Source organism: Ochotona curzoniae, unplaced genomic scaffold (assembly GCF_017591425.1).
Source record: "Ochotona curzoniae isolate NIBS_2020 unplaced genomic scaffold, NIBS_Ocur_1.0 scaffold_4701, whole genome shotgun sequence".
Classification (NCBI taxonomy): Eukaryota; Metazoa; Chordata; class Mammalia; order Lagomorpha; family Ochotonidae; genus Ochotona; species Ochotona curzoniae.
Window position 1 is genome coordinate 47277957 of NW_024467122.1, and position 17081 is coordinate 47295037.

Here is a 17081-nt window from a genome sequence, read left to right on the forward strand (position 1 = left end):
CAGTTTATTCTTTAGGGTCAGTTAGATTGTCATTTTGACTTCCGCTCTTGTATGAAGTACTATGAATTGCCAAGATTTTAGACTTCTGTCAGAGTGTCCAAGGGTACAGTCCAAGGCGGAATCTGATAGAAAAACACCTCTCTCCTCCTTTATTTGCCTGTTGTAAACAATTTTGGATGAGAGTAAAGGGGGAATTGTAGCTGTGTCTAAATATTATTCTAAATCATCACAGCCAAAACTGAATTGCTTTGATTGGGTCAGTACACTAGACCGAATACATCTTCTGCCAGTTTTATCACAGCTTCCAGGTGTCGGTTATTTACTTGCTAATTTGGTCAGATGGAACTGAAATTAAAGATGAAAGCCACAGATTAATGAGACTCAGATTTGTTTCACGTATTTATGGACTTTGACATTTTTGGAGATCACTCTAAGTATTATAAGATGGGAAAAGGTTGATATTTCAGTACTGTTAACTTCCTGTTGTAAGAAGGTATATATAACTAAAACTGAATAGTCGCTCTGCTCCTCCTCCCAGGAAAACTGGTTCATAACATGGGAATTGTCTCAGTTGTGGCTTATATTACAAATTTAGGCGAAGTGTCCATATATTCATTAATTAGGAAACACACAAGGCTGTAGGCATCCTAATGTCTTTTTATCATATAAATATTACACAAAGAAAACTTAGTACACTAAGTATATATAAAAAAAAACCCTTTACAATCTGTACACTTTTCCTTGCAGTTTGTTTACAGCATACATCTTTTGACAGAAATTCACAAATAAGTAAAAAGGCAAGTGCATTAACAAAATGACAGGTAACATCACTATTAATAAAATTGTTCCTTGTTTTTGGCAGACAAATATTTGCCCAACATTTTAAATCGGTACATTACACAAATTTACATCCTTGGCTTCATAAACAAAAACTTGTTTCACATTAGTTCTTAGGCTCCACTAATCCATCTAGCTCCACATGAATAATCCTGACTTATCCACTATAATTCTTTGGCTCTTGATGAACTAGGAAATCTGTGCTTAAGCGCCTTCATTTTACCCATTTTAGTGATGAGATTTGAAATATTGAGACCCTTTAGCCAGACTAATTACACTGATGGGATTTTTGAAATCCTATAGATTAGTTATATAAAATAGGATCCTTATTTTGGATCAAGGGTAAAAATGAACAATTTTACATTCCATGATATATTTAAAAATAACTGAACTATACCCTCTTTGGTCTGAATCAGAGGAAAAGAGTAACAGTGAAGAAAGTAGAGTACTAAATTATAATCTGTCATGAATTCATGTTCCATATGAAGCAAGCAACAAAGTGCTAGAGTAAGTTTATATATAAAATAGTCGACCTGGATTTTGAGATTTTTAAGTTTGAATTTAGAAAAGGATACATTTGTGTGTAAAGTGCTTCTTTAAAACATAATGAAACACTGTAAACTAGTTCTATATCACTAAAACTCAGTGCAAAGAGGTAAACCAGTGAAAACTGGGCTTTATCGGAGAAGTTCCTAAGTGATCTGATTCCTCTGGACAGGCAACACAGCCAAATTTTGCCTTCTCATCAGACTTAAGCTGTTGGTTTTAGACTTGAATGTTTTAACTAAGGTCATAATCTTGGCAATTGGTCAGGTTGTGTATGAGCTGGAACTCAGTACAGCACCAGAGTTCCCAAGCGAGGAAGCTAAGTCCTAGGAAACAAAATGGTCAGATACTTTTTTTTTTTTCAAACTAAAACAAGTTTTTGAGTAGCTGACCAGGCAACCATATGAGCCCATTTATCATTAGCTTTCATAACAGAAAAATAGGACTGTTACTTACAATTCTGTTCAGGATGCAGTTTATAACTTCTCTGTTTTACAAGAAACTGAACTTTGTGAATTTGTGTAAATGATTAAAGTTGTTTGATTCACTTGCACATTTTCTGTAGAAACAAAATTCCAAGCTACATGCATGCTTGTTATTGTATGTACACACTATATACATATATACATGCTGTCAGCTCTTACGTAAGCCACTAATTCAGTTAGCATACTTCTAAACAGTAGACAGATAAGCACAAATTGAGTTCAAAAAGAGTACTTCAGTTTACTTCAAAAAGAAAGATGGAAAATGAAGAATTAAACCGTTCTTTAGTCTGCCTCCTTAAAGTGGCATAAATGCCTAATTCTATCTACTGTAGAATGAAGACAGATTTGCAGTATATTGATTTTAGCTAACTAGCCAGTAGTATATGAGATGATGTTAGCTATGTTTTCAGTTACTTAATTAGATTACTATTTTACCGTAACTTAGACCACAACTATGAATTGACCTGAAGTTGGATAATGGCATGTTGTTTAATATACCCCGAGAAAGTTTTGGCTACGTTTCTAGAAACGCTCAGTAGCTATCGCGTTTATGAGTGTAGTGAGGAAGGAGGTAAAAGAGGCGAATTGTAATTCATCAGATGTGAGGTAGTGAAGTAGGAACCAGTTCAAAGAGTGCTGGGACTTAGAGGACATAAATCTTTCAGAATATGGATTTTTGTTTTTTCATTTTAAGCAAGCTCTGATGGGAAAGCGTAAATCCCTCAGCTTACGGAAAACATGTGGAGGAAGTGAATTCCTTTTCCAGAGGTTTTAGTTCTGAGAAAGAATCTCACGTGAGACAGTAACCTCTCCGGTAACTAGTCATGTTTTACCACACTTCTGGAGTTAGTTCCACATAAGGTTCGTAGCATGAATGGCTAAAAATGTCTTCAGTTGTCCTCTAAGTCACCTATACATTAAGAATTTTGGCAGGGGCTGCATGGAGTAACTGGCTTTTCCTTTTTACAGTATGCCCTAAAAGACAGTGTAAAGTGTCCCAGTTCTTTCAGTCTAAGAAATGAGATCTGTGCTATAGTCATTTACAGGGTTGTGTTGCTTTCGTCTCTGGGCTAAGAACAATCGCTCTGTTCCATTTGAGTGAAAACATGATTGCTTTTTTCAAGCTGAAGGGATTCTATTTTCTTCTGTGCGTATTTCAGTTGGATCTTTAGGGCATCATTATCTGCTTTCAGAGTATTGATTTCCTAAAGGAAAAGGAGAATGAGGTATGTTAATAAAGCAGCAGTGAATAGCAAAATCAGTCACGCTGGGAATATCACACTTGATTGGCACCTTCTATTCGCTAGGGCCAAGAATCAAAAACTATTTTCAAGACAGTTATTTTGCCCTAAATAGTAAACAAGTTAAATACCAAATGGAGAGCATATACAGACAGCAGTTCGTCTTTCTTGTAGCAAATGCAAGTGGCTCGCAGGCAGTCAGTCATTGCTGGGCATTGTTAGGTTAGCAGAAAATCTTTGGATGTAACATAGCAGGAGGCCTTCTTGGGAACTTTGTGACAGATTATATGATTTATTACATCTTAAGAGTTTTTCTCGCCCTAAGTCACTGAAACGTGCTTGCAGTTTTACCCAGCTGCCTAAACCGGGCTTTGGTGATATCATTTGTAGAGATCACCAAAGTACAGATATATAATTTGATTTCTAGTCCGTTTAAACCATGGAGATAACCCTGAAATAATGTGTAGGGAATGTCTGAGTATTTTTTAATACAGTTGGTTGTTTCTCAACCTGAACTATCTGGGTAGCTGTATATTAGCTACTGTGTAATGTCAGTTACTCACTTTGTGTGGCTGTTGAGTTAGATGATAATGGACTGTAACCTTCACAGGTATCCTGAATTGGATGCGATATCTCAATTTTGTAGAAGCAAAAAATGTTGCCACATAGTATCAGACTAGAATTTGAACCCAGATATGTCCAACCCCAAGAGCCTTTATATGCTTTTTCTTTATCTCATGTGATTCAGAGGTCCACATACATTTAATGTGATAAATGAATACTTTATTACATATTCTAAATTCTGTTGAATCAGACAAGCATATGAATTTTACTGGGAAAGTGGGACATGTTATTGTGCTTTTAAAACATACACAGTGAATTCGGGGTCTTAAGGTCCATTGGACACGATAAAAGTAAAAAGGCACTGGGAAGATGGTAGGATTTACTGGGTAGCAGTTAGGCTGGATCTGACTCATCTGAAAATTTTCTACTACCCTCTTTGTGGCCAATTAGATTGTCCCTTTTCAGAGATAATTAAATATCAAGATTGGATGCAAACTTTATCATGATATCTCAGCCCTGTATTTTACAGGCAACTGAAAAGGTCTTAGAATTTATAACTGGCTTAAGAAATGTCTGAGACCAGAAAACAAATCTAAGTACAAGGTATTTCCGATTGTACTGAATTATATGTCATGATTACTTTCAGTGTTGTTAAGAGCTGGATTTAGCAGTTTCTACTAAACGGTTGTGTATAATCCATGTTTTACCACCTAATTAGCTTGATTATTTGAAACAGGTCTTAAGAAATACTTTGTATTTTTTTTATCCAGAAAACCTATTTCATATATTCCTTCTAATGTTCCCTGCTCTGGGCACCTAATCAAGGCTTTTACTTTCATCGTCTAACTTTTTTCCAGTTTTTCTCTATTCATGGAGTCTGACAGAGAACATACAATGAGGGCAATCCAGGGAATCCCGAGGTTTTTGTGGGCCATAAAACATAGAATTTTAACCAGGCTGATGCTGGTTTATGTTTGGACTGTTACACTTCTAAAAACACCACAGACCGTGATGTTTTGGAAAAAAAGCAGATGGCATCTAACCCCCTTAGGAAAAGAGCAGTAATTGAAACAAATGTGTTTTTGTTTGTGTCTAAAATAACTTGCTACCAGTAATTGCAAAGAAATTGTTGTTCTGTGGCAAGAGATCTAAGGTGGCCTGCCTTGTAGGCTGTGTATTTTACTTTAAACAGCAAAGAAATGGATTAATAACTGTCCTTACAGAATTGGATATTTAGACCATTATCAGTTGTTCCTGGATGAAAGAATTTCTTCTGCTCCTGTCTCCTACTTTGCTTTCTTCTTTACATCTTGTTTTCTCAAACCCTGCCACCATATTACTCAACTCCTTTTTTTTTTCTTGGAAAACTTTCTTTCCAAATGCCTCCATGTAATACCTAATCATTACGGTATGGCACACCTATCAAGAAGTCACTTCCTAGTGCCATAATTGTTTTATAAATTGGACTGCTTTTGTGCATTTGGTTACTGTTGTTGGCTGAGCTGCTCTTAGAACTTCCAGAAAAAGGGCACTTCAGAAAGTTCACAGGAAAATGGAATTTGAGATTTATTTTGGTGTAGAACAGTTTGAAATCTATGCATGTGAAGAATCTTCAAAATGTACATGGAAATCATGCATTACAGAAAACTATATATGGATGTCTGATTTTTTTTGTACCCAAGTTAATCTGTTAGTACCATTATTTTACAGCATTGTTGCAAATACCCTGTATATGCCTGGGAGCGGGATACATTGCCTTAAGTTTTAGGTAATAGATCTATTGTTTATATTAAGGGGGAGGTATTTCCAGAGGTGAGCTGTAAGAAATTCACTGTCTTTTTAAAATGCTTTAGATTACCATATATTCTGCATTCTTAACAAAATATCTAGTATTGAGCATGTGTATACTTTAAACTGACTTTTCATTGTTTTTATGTTTGGATCCTACCAGCACTTCCAGTTCTTTATGCAGTATTTATTATGAAATAGTTGGCTGCAGTGTGCTGTAGAATGCTAGACCTTATTAGCTCTAGTTGTATTTCACTACTTTCTATCCATGCTTCTTTTATTCCTCCTCCCTCAACCATTCCAGTGTGTAGTAATCAGTATTCTAAATTCACAGACTTTTTTAAAATGAAAGAAAATACGTGATACTTGTATTTCTATGTCTGGCAACAAATGAATTTCATTGTTTTTATGGCTGAATAATATTCCCTTGCATGTGTTGACCACATCCTGTTTATCCATTCATCCACAGATGGACCTAGGTTGATTGCCCTTCCTGGCTATTGTGAGTTGTGCTGCAGTGAACATGGGTAGTGCAATTATTTCCTTTATTTTCAACTTTCATTTCCATAACATACGTATCCAAAGGTGGGATAGCTGGGGCCTATAAGAAAGCCATTTTTCGGTTCTTGAAGCCCCTTCATGCTGTATTTATTTATATTCCTGTTAACCGTGTATAATGGTTCCTTGTGTTCATATCCTCATATGCATTTATTTATTTTAGATAATAGCCTTTCTAGCTGTTATCTAGAGGGGGATGATTCTTCATTGTAGTCCTGACTTGCATTTCATGTTTGCTGCCTTTATTTTTCATGAACTGTCTGTTCATATCCCCCACCCATGTCTTCATAGGATGATTTAGTTGAGATCTTTCAGTTCCTTACATAGTCTGGATATTCTTTTCATATGAATAGTTTGCAAATGTTTTCTCCAATTCAGTCAGTTGTCTATTTCCTTTTCATGAAGAAGCTTCTTAATTTGATTTTGTACTATTTCTCTTGTTTTACTTTGAGGTCTAAGCTTTTGAGGTGTTATCTAAAGGTCACTGCCTATATCAGAGGTGTAAAGCCTTTATGCTGCCAAGGTCCATTTGGATATTATCATTTGCAAGCCATATAAAAATAAAAAGGTCTTAAATGTGGAGTAGACTAGTGCCAGGTTAGGGCCTGGTCCTCCAGCATGGGTTATGGGCATCCTGAGCAGTATTTTAACTGTTGAACCACAATACCTGCTGTTGTCCTTTATTCTTTTGATATGTGTATTTATTTATATACATTGTGCCATCCTTAGGATTAATCTGTTAATCATAAGGATCTTTTGAAATATTACTGGATTCAGCTTACTAGTATTTTGTTGAGAAATTTTGCATGTATGTTGATTAAGGAGGGATATTGGTCTTAAGTTTCTTATTGTGTGTTTGGGTGATTTAGAATCAAGTTAATGCTGGCTTCAAACAGTATGTTTAAAGGGTTCCTTCCCTCTCAATTGTGAAATATTTTGAGGATTATTCATATTAGCTTTTCCTTGAAAGTTTGGCGGAATTCAGCATCAGGGCCTGCTAGTCCTGGGCTTTTTTGTTGTGAAACTCTTGATTACAAGTTTAATCTCATGTTTTTTTATGTCTTGGTCAGATTCTGCTATCTGTATCCAAAAGTATTTCCATTTCTTCTAGATTTTCTAATTTGTTGGCATATAGTTGTTAAATGTTAATGGTTCCTCTTCATCCCTTTTTATTTTTGTGGTATTGGTTGTAACACCCTGTTCATTTCTGATTTCGAATGTTCTTCCTCTCTTTCTTGGTTTGTCTAATTTAAGTGTAGTAATTTATCGTTTTAAATGATGCTTTATTTCAGTGATCTTTATTATTTTGGTGTCATTGAATATCTGCTTTGAAGCTTATTATTTCCTGCTACTAATGTCAAATTTGCTTGCTTCCTGCTTTTCTGGGTCACTGAGGTACGCCATTAAGTTATCTGATTATTTGATGTAGTTACTATTAACTTCCCTCTTAGTGCTGCTTTTCTTAAATCTTTTAAGTTTTAAATACTGCTTGTTTTAATTGGTTTCCAGAAATGTTTGGGCTAATCTTAATTTCTTTAGGTACCCATTATTCATTTGGAAACATTTAGTTTCCACACTCATAAAATTCTTTAAGTTTCTTCTGTTGTTGGCTTGTAGTTTATTCATTGAGATCAGAAAAGATGTGCTCCCATTTTTGTTGTGTATGGAGATTGATTTTGCTGCCTAATGTATGGTCTGTCCTAAAGAATACTCCACTTTTGTTGAAAAAAATATATTACAGCTGTTGGATAAAATGTCCTGTAAATTTGGCACATCCCTTTAGCCTACAGAGTAATTCTGATCTTTTTTCTTTTTTGGTCTAGGTAAGCTGTTGACACAAGTAGGTATTGAAGTCTGCCACTTCTACTGTATTAGAGCTTATCTCCTGTTAGAGTTCATCTGTGTATACACAGATGAACTCACATACACATATGTGTATATATACATATATAAACACATATGAACTCTAAGTTAGATTTTAGGCATTAAGTGCTTGTAAGTTTACGCTTTTCATAGATTCTTAAAGGCGTGAGGTAATGATCCATTTATCTTTTTTGCAGTTTTTGGCTTAGAGCAGACCGAGACTTTAAGTATAGTTAATTCTGCCCCCACTCTGGTTTCTATATACATAGACCAGCTTGTCCCATCATTTTTTTTCAAATCATTCGGTGTGTATTTTTAATTGGGAAATTTATTCCATCTTATTTTAGTCCTGTCATTTAAAAAAATGTTAAATTATGAAAATACTCAATGTATAAGACCCACTAGAACATCAGATACTCAAACACTCAAATTTTATTTTCCTTTCAAGAATATTCTGGCTGTAATATTTTTGCTGGGAAATACGCTGCTCAACTAGTGGTGTAACTTAGAACTTTTCTGTCACGTTTTTTTGTCACTTCGTTTGGGTATTTTCTGGCCATGTCTTTGAATCCTGTGGACTATGACTATACTGGGTTAGTCAAATTTTTCTGAAGATTAGAGACATTTTCTACTCCTTTCTTTGTCCTTCTAATTCCTACCATTCAAATATTTGTTAGTACAACTGTGTCCCAAATGTCTCAGAGGCCATCCTCATTCCTTTTTGAAAGGTGAGGGGGAGTCTGAAAGATTTCAAAAGACTTCTCTTCAGGCTTACTCTTTATCCTGATTTAGCTAGTTGTTGTTAAAGCTCTCTCAATTATATTTTTGACTTACTGAGTTCTTCACTTCCAAGATTTATTTATTTTCATAATCTCTGCCTGCTGAGTTTCTCATTATGAGTTGTTTTCTGAATTTCATTAGGCTTTCTGTACTCTATTGTGTTTCTTTGGGTGTTCTGACATCCATTCTCTTACCTTACAGAATTTTTTGTCAATATCCTTTATTTTGGAATCTTTCATATTTCCTTTATCACTGCATTGGTATTTACAATCAGTTTTATTTAATGTTTTTTTGTAGTGAAAAGTTTTTTCCTGAAGATGTGTATCTGTGTGTGTTGGTTTGGCAGGCTATTCAGGCTCTAGTTCCAGTTGAATGCCAAAGTATCCTAACGTGTTCTACAGTAACAGCAGTCCAGTGTAGAGTACTCCTCTCAGTCCCAGCAAGGGATTCCATGGGATGCTGCTCTGGGGCAGAAATCCTAAGCTCCCTTTCTCATCCTGTCCTGCTGTCTCCGGCAGGCTGAGGGGTGGGGTGGTGAAACAGTCCTGTGTGTTTGGCTAAGTGGAATTCAAAGGTTCGTAGTGCAGGTAAAACCTTTGAAAGGGACTCTGTCTCTCCAGGCTTAGTATTTGTTTCAAATCAAAGAAAGGTTTGTAACCTGGGCTTACTTGGAGCTCAGCTTCGAGTGCAGTGGTTAACTTTTTATTTCATGCTTTAGTGCATCTTTACTGCTTAGACTAAATCTAGGCCCTGTGGCCTCTCAACTGGCTTCCTTAACTCTTGTGAAGGTGACTTGGTGTAAGAGTAGCTGTACAAACTGGTAGGAAAAACACCCTACAACCTGTAGAAACTGGTTACTCTCGTTAACCTATTATGAATAGGGCTCTGGGCACCGGTGCCAACACTGAAATGATGCTTACATGATGATAGGGAACCCTGTATATCCTGTACTACCTGTGTAATGGAGACTATGGCCTTCAGTGGTTTCTCTGGAGGGTGGGTGGACTCTGGCTTTTTCACATTCCTTCACTGCTCCTCCCAGGATTTGTTTATCCTAACAATCTGATTTGCATTCAGACTCTTCAGTTCACATGTTCTTCCTTGTTTAATCCCACATCTCCAAATTTAAGGGAAAAAATGAAAAGGAAGATACCTGTTCCAGCTCTTGGTAGGTTGGAAGTCTTAGGCGACGTAGCTCCTCCTTTGATTTTATGATAGATTCTTTATTCTCCCACTTGACAAACGCCCGCTTTCTGACCAGTACTGGGCTAGGGCATGGAGATGTGGGACTGGGAAGCACATACAGAGTATCTGGGGCTGTTTTCCTTGGAGAAGAAAGCACAAAGGGACCAGAAGGACCCTCACTGCCAATCCACGGTAGCGATTCGGTCTGCGTGGCCTTGTGGGCAACAGTCCTTTTCAGTCGCACAGAAATCTTCTGTGAAGATACTCCCATCAGCATGATGGTGCGATCCTTGCTCTCCTCACTGTGCTCTAAAACCTCCCCATTCGGAAATGTAAAGGATCCTTCCTCAGGTGCTGTGGGAAGATACACGACATTTTAGAATTGTGACTCAGAAAAGCAGAGACTTAAAATGAGATTCCCTTGTTGCAGGAGTTGCGTAAGTCCAAAGGGGACCTGTTTGCAGGCACCCAATTTAGAATACACAGAAGCTGGGATTCAGGGACTCACGGGCAAAGCCATGGATACTGTGCACAGACTGCCTCCCTCTTAAATGAAGGGCATCTTTTCCTATGTGCACAAAGGTTGCTTAGCGGGAGAATTTCTGCTTCTGCAGGTCAGTGGAGTCCCTGTGTCAATACTGTAAAGTTTTACAAGACAGCAGGATTCTTAGAAATGTCCTACAAATACTTTGTGACTGCTAAACTTTAAGAGTTTTCAATTTGAAACATGCAATAAGTTTAACCTTAATCTCTCTGAACTTAAGTCTGAAAGGGAAGGTTTAACTTTGTATTTCTCAAAATACCAATGAGAAAAAGACAAATGTGTCACACTTGTTTCTTCCTTGAAGCCCAGGACCTAACTTGGTAATTTCTTGGAAAAGTAGATTATGAGAAAGAGGGAAAAGTTAGGTTTTAAGGTAAACTGCAGATTATGTAAGTTTACATTTTTGCAAAATTGTATATTGGGATGAAAAAAATAATTTGGGAAATGAAATTGTTATGAAACAATTTTTTCCCATTAAAATTTTATAGTTAACGTACTGAATAGTGAAAATAGCCTCTTAAAAATGCTCTAATTAGTAATAGATACTTGCAGTTCACATGCTTGAAATGCTTTTAAGGATCCAAGTTTCTCTTGAGGACATAGTTGAATTTATACTAATGAAGGTCAAAATTATAACTAATTATTAAAGTATTGGAATATTTAGATAATCACTATGAAATTATTTCTGGGAAAATGTTGTGATGATTTGATCAACCCTAGCCCATAAATTATGAATATCATTACATCTGTTAATTATGTTTATTTTGTCTTTTGTCTAGGAATCTGACTTTTATTGTAGAGATATTAAGGGCAGCCCCCCCTTTTTGGGAAAATCATGAAGAAAGCAAGTAAGAAAATAGCCAAAGAGCAATCCCTTAAAATTGTAGATGAGTTCCAGGAGATCACAGTATTATAACAAGTCATGAGGTAAATGTTTATCTTCTTGCTCTCCCTTCAGTGCCTACTTACCATGGAGAAGGTCTTTGGTCCCCAGTGGACATAGGTTGGACATTGATCCCACAGAGATGCTGTTCTCTGTGGAAGCTGCTAGATTCTTAGCTCGCTTCTTGCACTCAAACACAACTAGGTCTTTGCATTGTTTGTGGCAGTTCATCCCACAGTCTGCAGACAAGACACTTTGGTTAGGAAGTCTTTCTCCATTGAGTGCTCTGGTTGGGTATGTCTAAACTGTGGAGCTAGAACCCCTGACGCACCTAGCATTCTGACTTGGTAAACACTGCATCTCAGTCTTGCCAGGGAATCTGAAAAGCAGTGCCCTGATCATTCTGCTTACTCTCAGCTCCTCTGGATGCTCGAAGCTATTAGGTCTTATTCTCTGCAGTGGTTTCTCCTGCAGTTATTTTCTTAGATAACTGTGCTGATAAAAGTGATAGCTGACAATAGCTTTTCTCGTGGAGTTGTGATTATCAAGAATCCGATTTTATTAGAAAGTTAAATATACAGAGAGGAAAATCTTCTGTCCACTGATTCACTCCCCAAGCAGCTGCAACAGCTGGAGCTGTGCCAATCCTGAAGCCAGAAGCGCGGAGCCTCTTCCAGATCTCCCATACAGATGCATGGTCCTAAGGCTTTGGGCCATCTTTGGCTGTTTTCCGAGGCCACAACCAGGGAACTGGATGGGAAGAAGGGCTGCCGGGATTATAACCGCTGCCCATATGGGATCCCAGCGTGTGCAAGGTGAGGGTTTTAGCCACTGAGCTGGGTCCAAGAGTGAGGTCTCTTATCAGCTACCCCTTTTCCCATAGCAACCAAGATAGAGGGTCATATGGCAAGAATAGGGACCCTTTTCTCTGGCAAAAGCCATTTGGATATGTGTAACATATGTGGGTCATATAAAGTTAACAACTTGAAAAATTAGCCTGTGGGCTGGCATTGTGATGTTAAGCTGCTGCTTGCAGTGCTGGCATCCCATATGGATGCTAATTCAAGACCTAGCTATCATCTGTTAATGCACCTGGGAAAGCAGAAGAAGATGGCTCAGTTCCTTGGGATCCTGCATTCATTTGGGAGACATGGGTGAAGCTCTTGGCTTCTGGCTTTGGTCTGTCTAAGTGCTGGCTGTTGTGTACACTTGGGGATGATCAGTGGATGGAAGAGCTCTCTCAAATAACATTTGATAAATCCTGTGCTTAAATGTCTATTTGAGTCCTGCCTGTGGTTGCCTTGGCAGGGCCAGACCCGATGATTTTGCTAAACTCTAGGCTGGATGTTTCCCAGCCATGAAAAACTGAACTGGCTGTCTAGGTGTTGCTGCGCAATTCATGAAGTGCTAAGTCTCTTGGATACTGTAGGGAAGCCAATAAGGAATGTAAGGATAAGGCTTAGGATACTGCTGACAAGTTGTAAGTTGAATAGACAACTATGTGTAAAAAAAAAACTTTTTATAGAATAAGCCCTAACATCAGGGGGAAAAAAAAATCAATCTTACCTTTACAGCGATATCCTTGTTTGATCACTCCCCAGAGCTGTGGGATAAACAGAATGTATCACTCTTGCAGCCTCACACTAGATGGAGGACTGAGTTAACATTGTTTTCCTTCACTCTATTCTCACTCAAGTGGGAAAGACATCTACCTTCTCTCTCAGATCTTGTCCCTCCTGAACTTGAACTGAAAACAAATTTTGTGCTCATCAGTCATTTGTTCTCAAGAAGCTCACTGCAATGGATTTACTCCCCAGACTTCTCCAGGTTTGGAGCAGATATATCACAGGACACATTGGCTCTGTACTGAGAAACAAGTGTGTATGGTCTTGGTCAGAAAAGAAAACCCAGGTTTACGAGAAAGATATGGATCAAAGATGGAAAAAGCGGTGAACTCAGACGACATTGTAAAAGGTAGTTTCTTTTGTAGGGAAGAGGCAAGGTTCTCATTCTTTTCTGATATTTGAAACAGTGTGTAATTGTAATTCTTTGAAAGTAGATTACCCAATTCAGTATTTCTGTGCCATTTACCGTAAGCTACATACACCAGGGAGGAAGAGATGAGACTGGATAAGTGCCAGTGATAACCACACACATGACCATATGCAAGTATCTAGGTGTTTGGGCTTGTTAGACCTATGCCTGTCTTATGCATTTAAACTGCTTTGCATCCCTCCCCAAGTTCAACCATGAAGCACTCTAAGAACTTACAAATCCAGCACAGTTGTCACAGAAGGTGGGCTTCAGGTAGGTGGTCTCTTGGAAGTTGTGAGGAAAGCCCAGGCCTAGCTTGGAGTAGATTGAACTGGCCCTCATGAAGTAGGCTGTGATCTCGTCCCTGCTGATGAGGCCTTCCCTGCCAGCAAGCGACAGCAAGGCAATGAGTAAGGGACATGGGTTGCTAAGGTGGCTTCTATCCCTTAAAAACAAAATTTCTAACCTTAAATAGTTATACTGTGTGTTTAACCTTATAATTATTTCCAGATATACTCCTTGTATCAAGGGTCTAAAGTAGCATGTAATTAATAGGTAAGGCAGCATTACTTGTTTCCACAGAGTTAGATTTTTCTAGCTAATTTAGCCATTTTCTTTAAGACTTGAAATGTTATAAAAATTATTTATAGGAACAAAATACCTTTTGGTATGGTGTCTGACTTTAGACAGTATATATCCTGAACTCACTAACCGTATTTGACTTCCTAAGGAGAATTAAGATAGAACTTTGAGAAAAATTAACTATCAATGATTTTTCATAATTCGTAAGGACAAAGCCAAAAAGGAAGATTTTACCTTTTTTTCATAATTGATGATTCATTCCTAGACTGGAACATATTCTGAACCTTCAGTTCTGAGGTGTTTAGAAAAGCATGCCTATTTCATGGCTTATTTGTGGTCCAAAGTAAAGAGAAGCCTTCATTTGATTGTTCTTTCAGGGACAACTTTAACCACAGCAGCTGCACACTGAAACCTACAATTCTAGCGGCACACCTGGAAGCATGTTGTCCGCAGTGCATCATCACCGTGCCATCCACACAAAACCTCACCTGTCTTTGTCCATCACACAGAAGGAAAATGGAAAGCTGGCAGCAATTTTTTCAAACTCTTCTTGAGAAATGTATCCATCCTGGTCATGATCATAGTTCTTGAAGACAGACTGTGAAAAAAGTTTCTTTTGATTACTAGCTAGAAACCAATCCTTTCTCCCAGTAACCAAATGGTTAATGATCTGAGTGGAGGGATAAAAGCCTATCAATAGCTGAACAAGAGGAACAAGGAAACTTGCTCCTTTGGCTGAGGCAAACCAGGCTCCTGGATGGTGCCAGCATCTGAAGGATGGCCTTGTACTTTGTCATTAGCATGTTCCTTGCACCTTCACCTTGGCTGCGGTGTCCTGGAAATTCATTGCACAGTGGGTTGTTCTTCAGTTGCTCCTTCTCTGAGCAGTGCATTCTCTCCCTGTTCTCATTGTTCTGCTCTGTTTTTTCTTACATGGGAATGGCCCTTGAGGTTTAAATGCAGAACTATGAAAATCTGCACTCCCTTCTTTTGCATTTAGCATAGAGAACTTAACCAAGCACAGCCAAATATGCAAGTTTTGAATTGGGCTGCTTATCCTTATTTGGACTATGCCCAATACCCCTCTGTCCATAAGCCAACCAATAACCTTTAAACTTTCAGTCATTTGCTAAATCTTTCAGGAGAAATATACTTGATCCCACGTTAGGCCAAAGTGTGGGAAAAACATAACTTCTTAAGTTTTCCTTCTACAAAATGAGGAGTGGTTCCTGTGATTACAGAAGAACAGGTGTAAGTTTTTCACCTTTTGTTTCCACTCTGTTCCTTCTCAGTTTTCTATCTTATAGCTGATAAAAGTCAGCTGTACTTACATCCACCATCCTCTGGACGTGTTTGCTGATGGTCTTTGGGTCGGGTTTTGGAGACACTCCAGAGGCCCAGTCCACTACTACTGGAGGCTTTGAAGGAGTCAGTGGCTAAAATGAAACATTCAGAAAAGCTTCATTATTACAATGCAATATTATAAATATCACTTCTTCCTTTTACTACCTGACAGTTTCATGGACAATCCTTCACTGTCGGCAGTGGCAAGGAACAGAAGTCTACATGTAACTCATCTATAATCATCATGTTGACTGACACAAGTATTTTGCTTTACAGTTCCCAATATGAACTGCACATCATCTCCCACTTCCCATAATTAAGCATCCTCAAAGTGCCCAAGTTTCAGCTCCCTCTCTATTAACCCCTTTGTTAGAGCTTTCAACAAAGAATAATATGCGTCATTTAAATGTCTGTGTTCTCTAGACACTTTTAGTGGAGATGTAGATGAGGAAACAATTAGATAAAAAGCCAGCAGACATACAAGAGAAACAATCTGAAGTCTGGATAAGCTGAGATTGAATCTAGTCTTAAATATTTCAAACTTAGCACAAAAGTCTTTTCCATACCTCTAACACTCTGAAAATATAATCTATTAGATGTTTTCAGTGAATATGTTTATAATTGGAAGCTAGACCTTGATGTGTCTGTATACATGCAATGAAATTTAGCCACCTGAACAGAGCTGGGTTTCTCATGTGTAGATGACTTCCCCGGGTATCACTTGTTTTCTGTAGGGAAGTCTCCCAGGGAGTCTGCAATGATTTCACTTGTCTGTAGGACAGGGGTGGCCAGATAACTATGAATATCAGGACTCTGATATTTGAGGGCTTCCCAACTAGAAGGTTCAATGACCCAGTATATTGCTTTCTGACCACACCACTACAGGATAATGGGGCTTTCCTAACAAGCTGTCAACATCTGGATATAGAGCATATTGCTGTCATCAGTGAAGTGAACCCTAGAAATATGTGGGATGCTCTTAGGCTGGTGGTGTCACTCCTGAATACTGTCTCCTGTTTTTAATCTGTGAACAACTGTTGATTTCACTAATCTGACCACTGCTGTGGGTTGGAGTTAGTTGCCTTTCAGTAAACTAGCCATTGGTTCCACTCAATCACAGGCAGAAATGATTTCTCATACTTATGTTGGGAAGCTTTATCGGTTCTTAGCACAAGGTTGGACACTGTTCGTCTTAAGATCAACTTTTAGTCCATTGAAAAACTTACTGGGGCTCTGTGGTTCCTTGGTTCCCGTGCATAAGAAAGTTCATAGATTTCATCTTCGGTGTAGTAAAGATCCAAGGATAACTGCAGATCAAAAGACAACAAGTATTTTTTTTGCTAGGATACAATGCATCTTTCCCAGGGCTGACGTTTGCTTTGTTTTTCCTCTCCAGTAGATTAAGGCTCTTAACTATAGGACAAGCATTGATTTTTTTTTCCTAAAATGTTTTTAAATTTTGGAACAGTTCCAAGATGCCCTGCTTTTAACTATGGCTTACTGCCCAGGGCACAAGCCTTATCGGTCCAGTTGACCCACGCTTTACTTCTCTCCCTGAGTAGACACTGTGACAGAACGGGTTGCATGGCCTAATACTATAAAAGTTTGAATCCAACAGAATGCATTTTAAAGCAGGTATTATTAATTGCTAATAGGAGTCCATAAGTTCCATACATCTTAGAGTCTAACATTTTAGAGGACATATCCCAGAAATATTGTTAACCTTAAGTCTCTGGCCAGGATTTAGGTGCTGTAGAACTTGATGAGGTTGCGTGCATGTTTTTTTAATGCAGTTTACTCACCACAGGATTTGCGATTTAAAAAGTCAAGGTGCAAGCCAGCCTTGT

General features: G+C 38.0%; 1 protein-coding gene across 4 annotated transcripts in view; it reads right to left on the reverse strand.

The window, feature by feature from the left end:
• Positions 1-739: 739 nt before the first annotated feature.
• RASGRP1 (RAS guanyl releasing protein 1) overlaps positions 740-17081 on the reverse strand; it is a 76996-nt gene continuing 60654 nt past the window's right edge. The window contains exons 10-17 of one of the 4 annotated variants that reach the window (XM_040968501.1): positions 16461-16541; positions 15222-15326; positions 14379-14488; positions 13546-13690; positions 12841-12877; positions 11361-11513; positions 9816-10201; positions 740-3073 (exon numbers count right to left, since the gene is read on the reverse strand). In XM_040968501.1, the coding sequence (XP_040824435.1) occupies positions 2939-3073; positions 9816-10201; positions 11361-11513; positions 12841-12877; positions 13546-13690; positions 14379-14488; positions 15222-15326; positions 16461-16541 (1152 nt within the window). In that variant the 3' untranslated portion in view covers positions 740-2938. The remainder of the gene's footprint in view (positions 3074-9815; positions 10202-11360; positions 11514-12840; positions 12878-13545; positions 13691-14378; positions 14489-15221; positions 15327-16460; positions 16542-17081) is intronic. The other 3 variants (XM_040968502.1, XM_040968503.1, XM_040968504.1) reach the window with 3 other exon arrangements.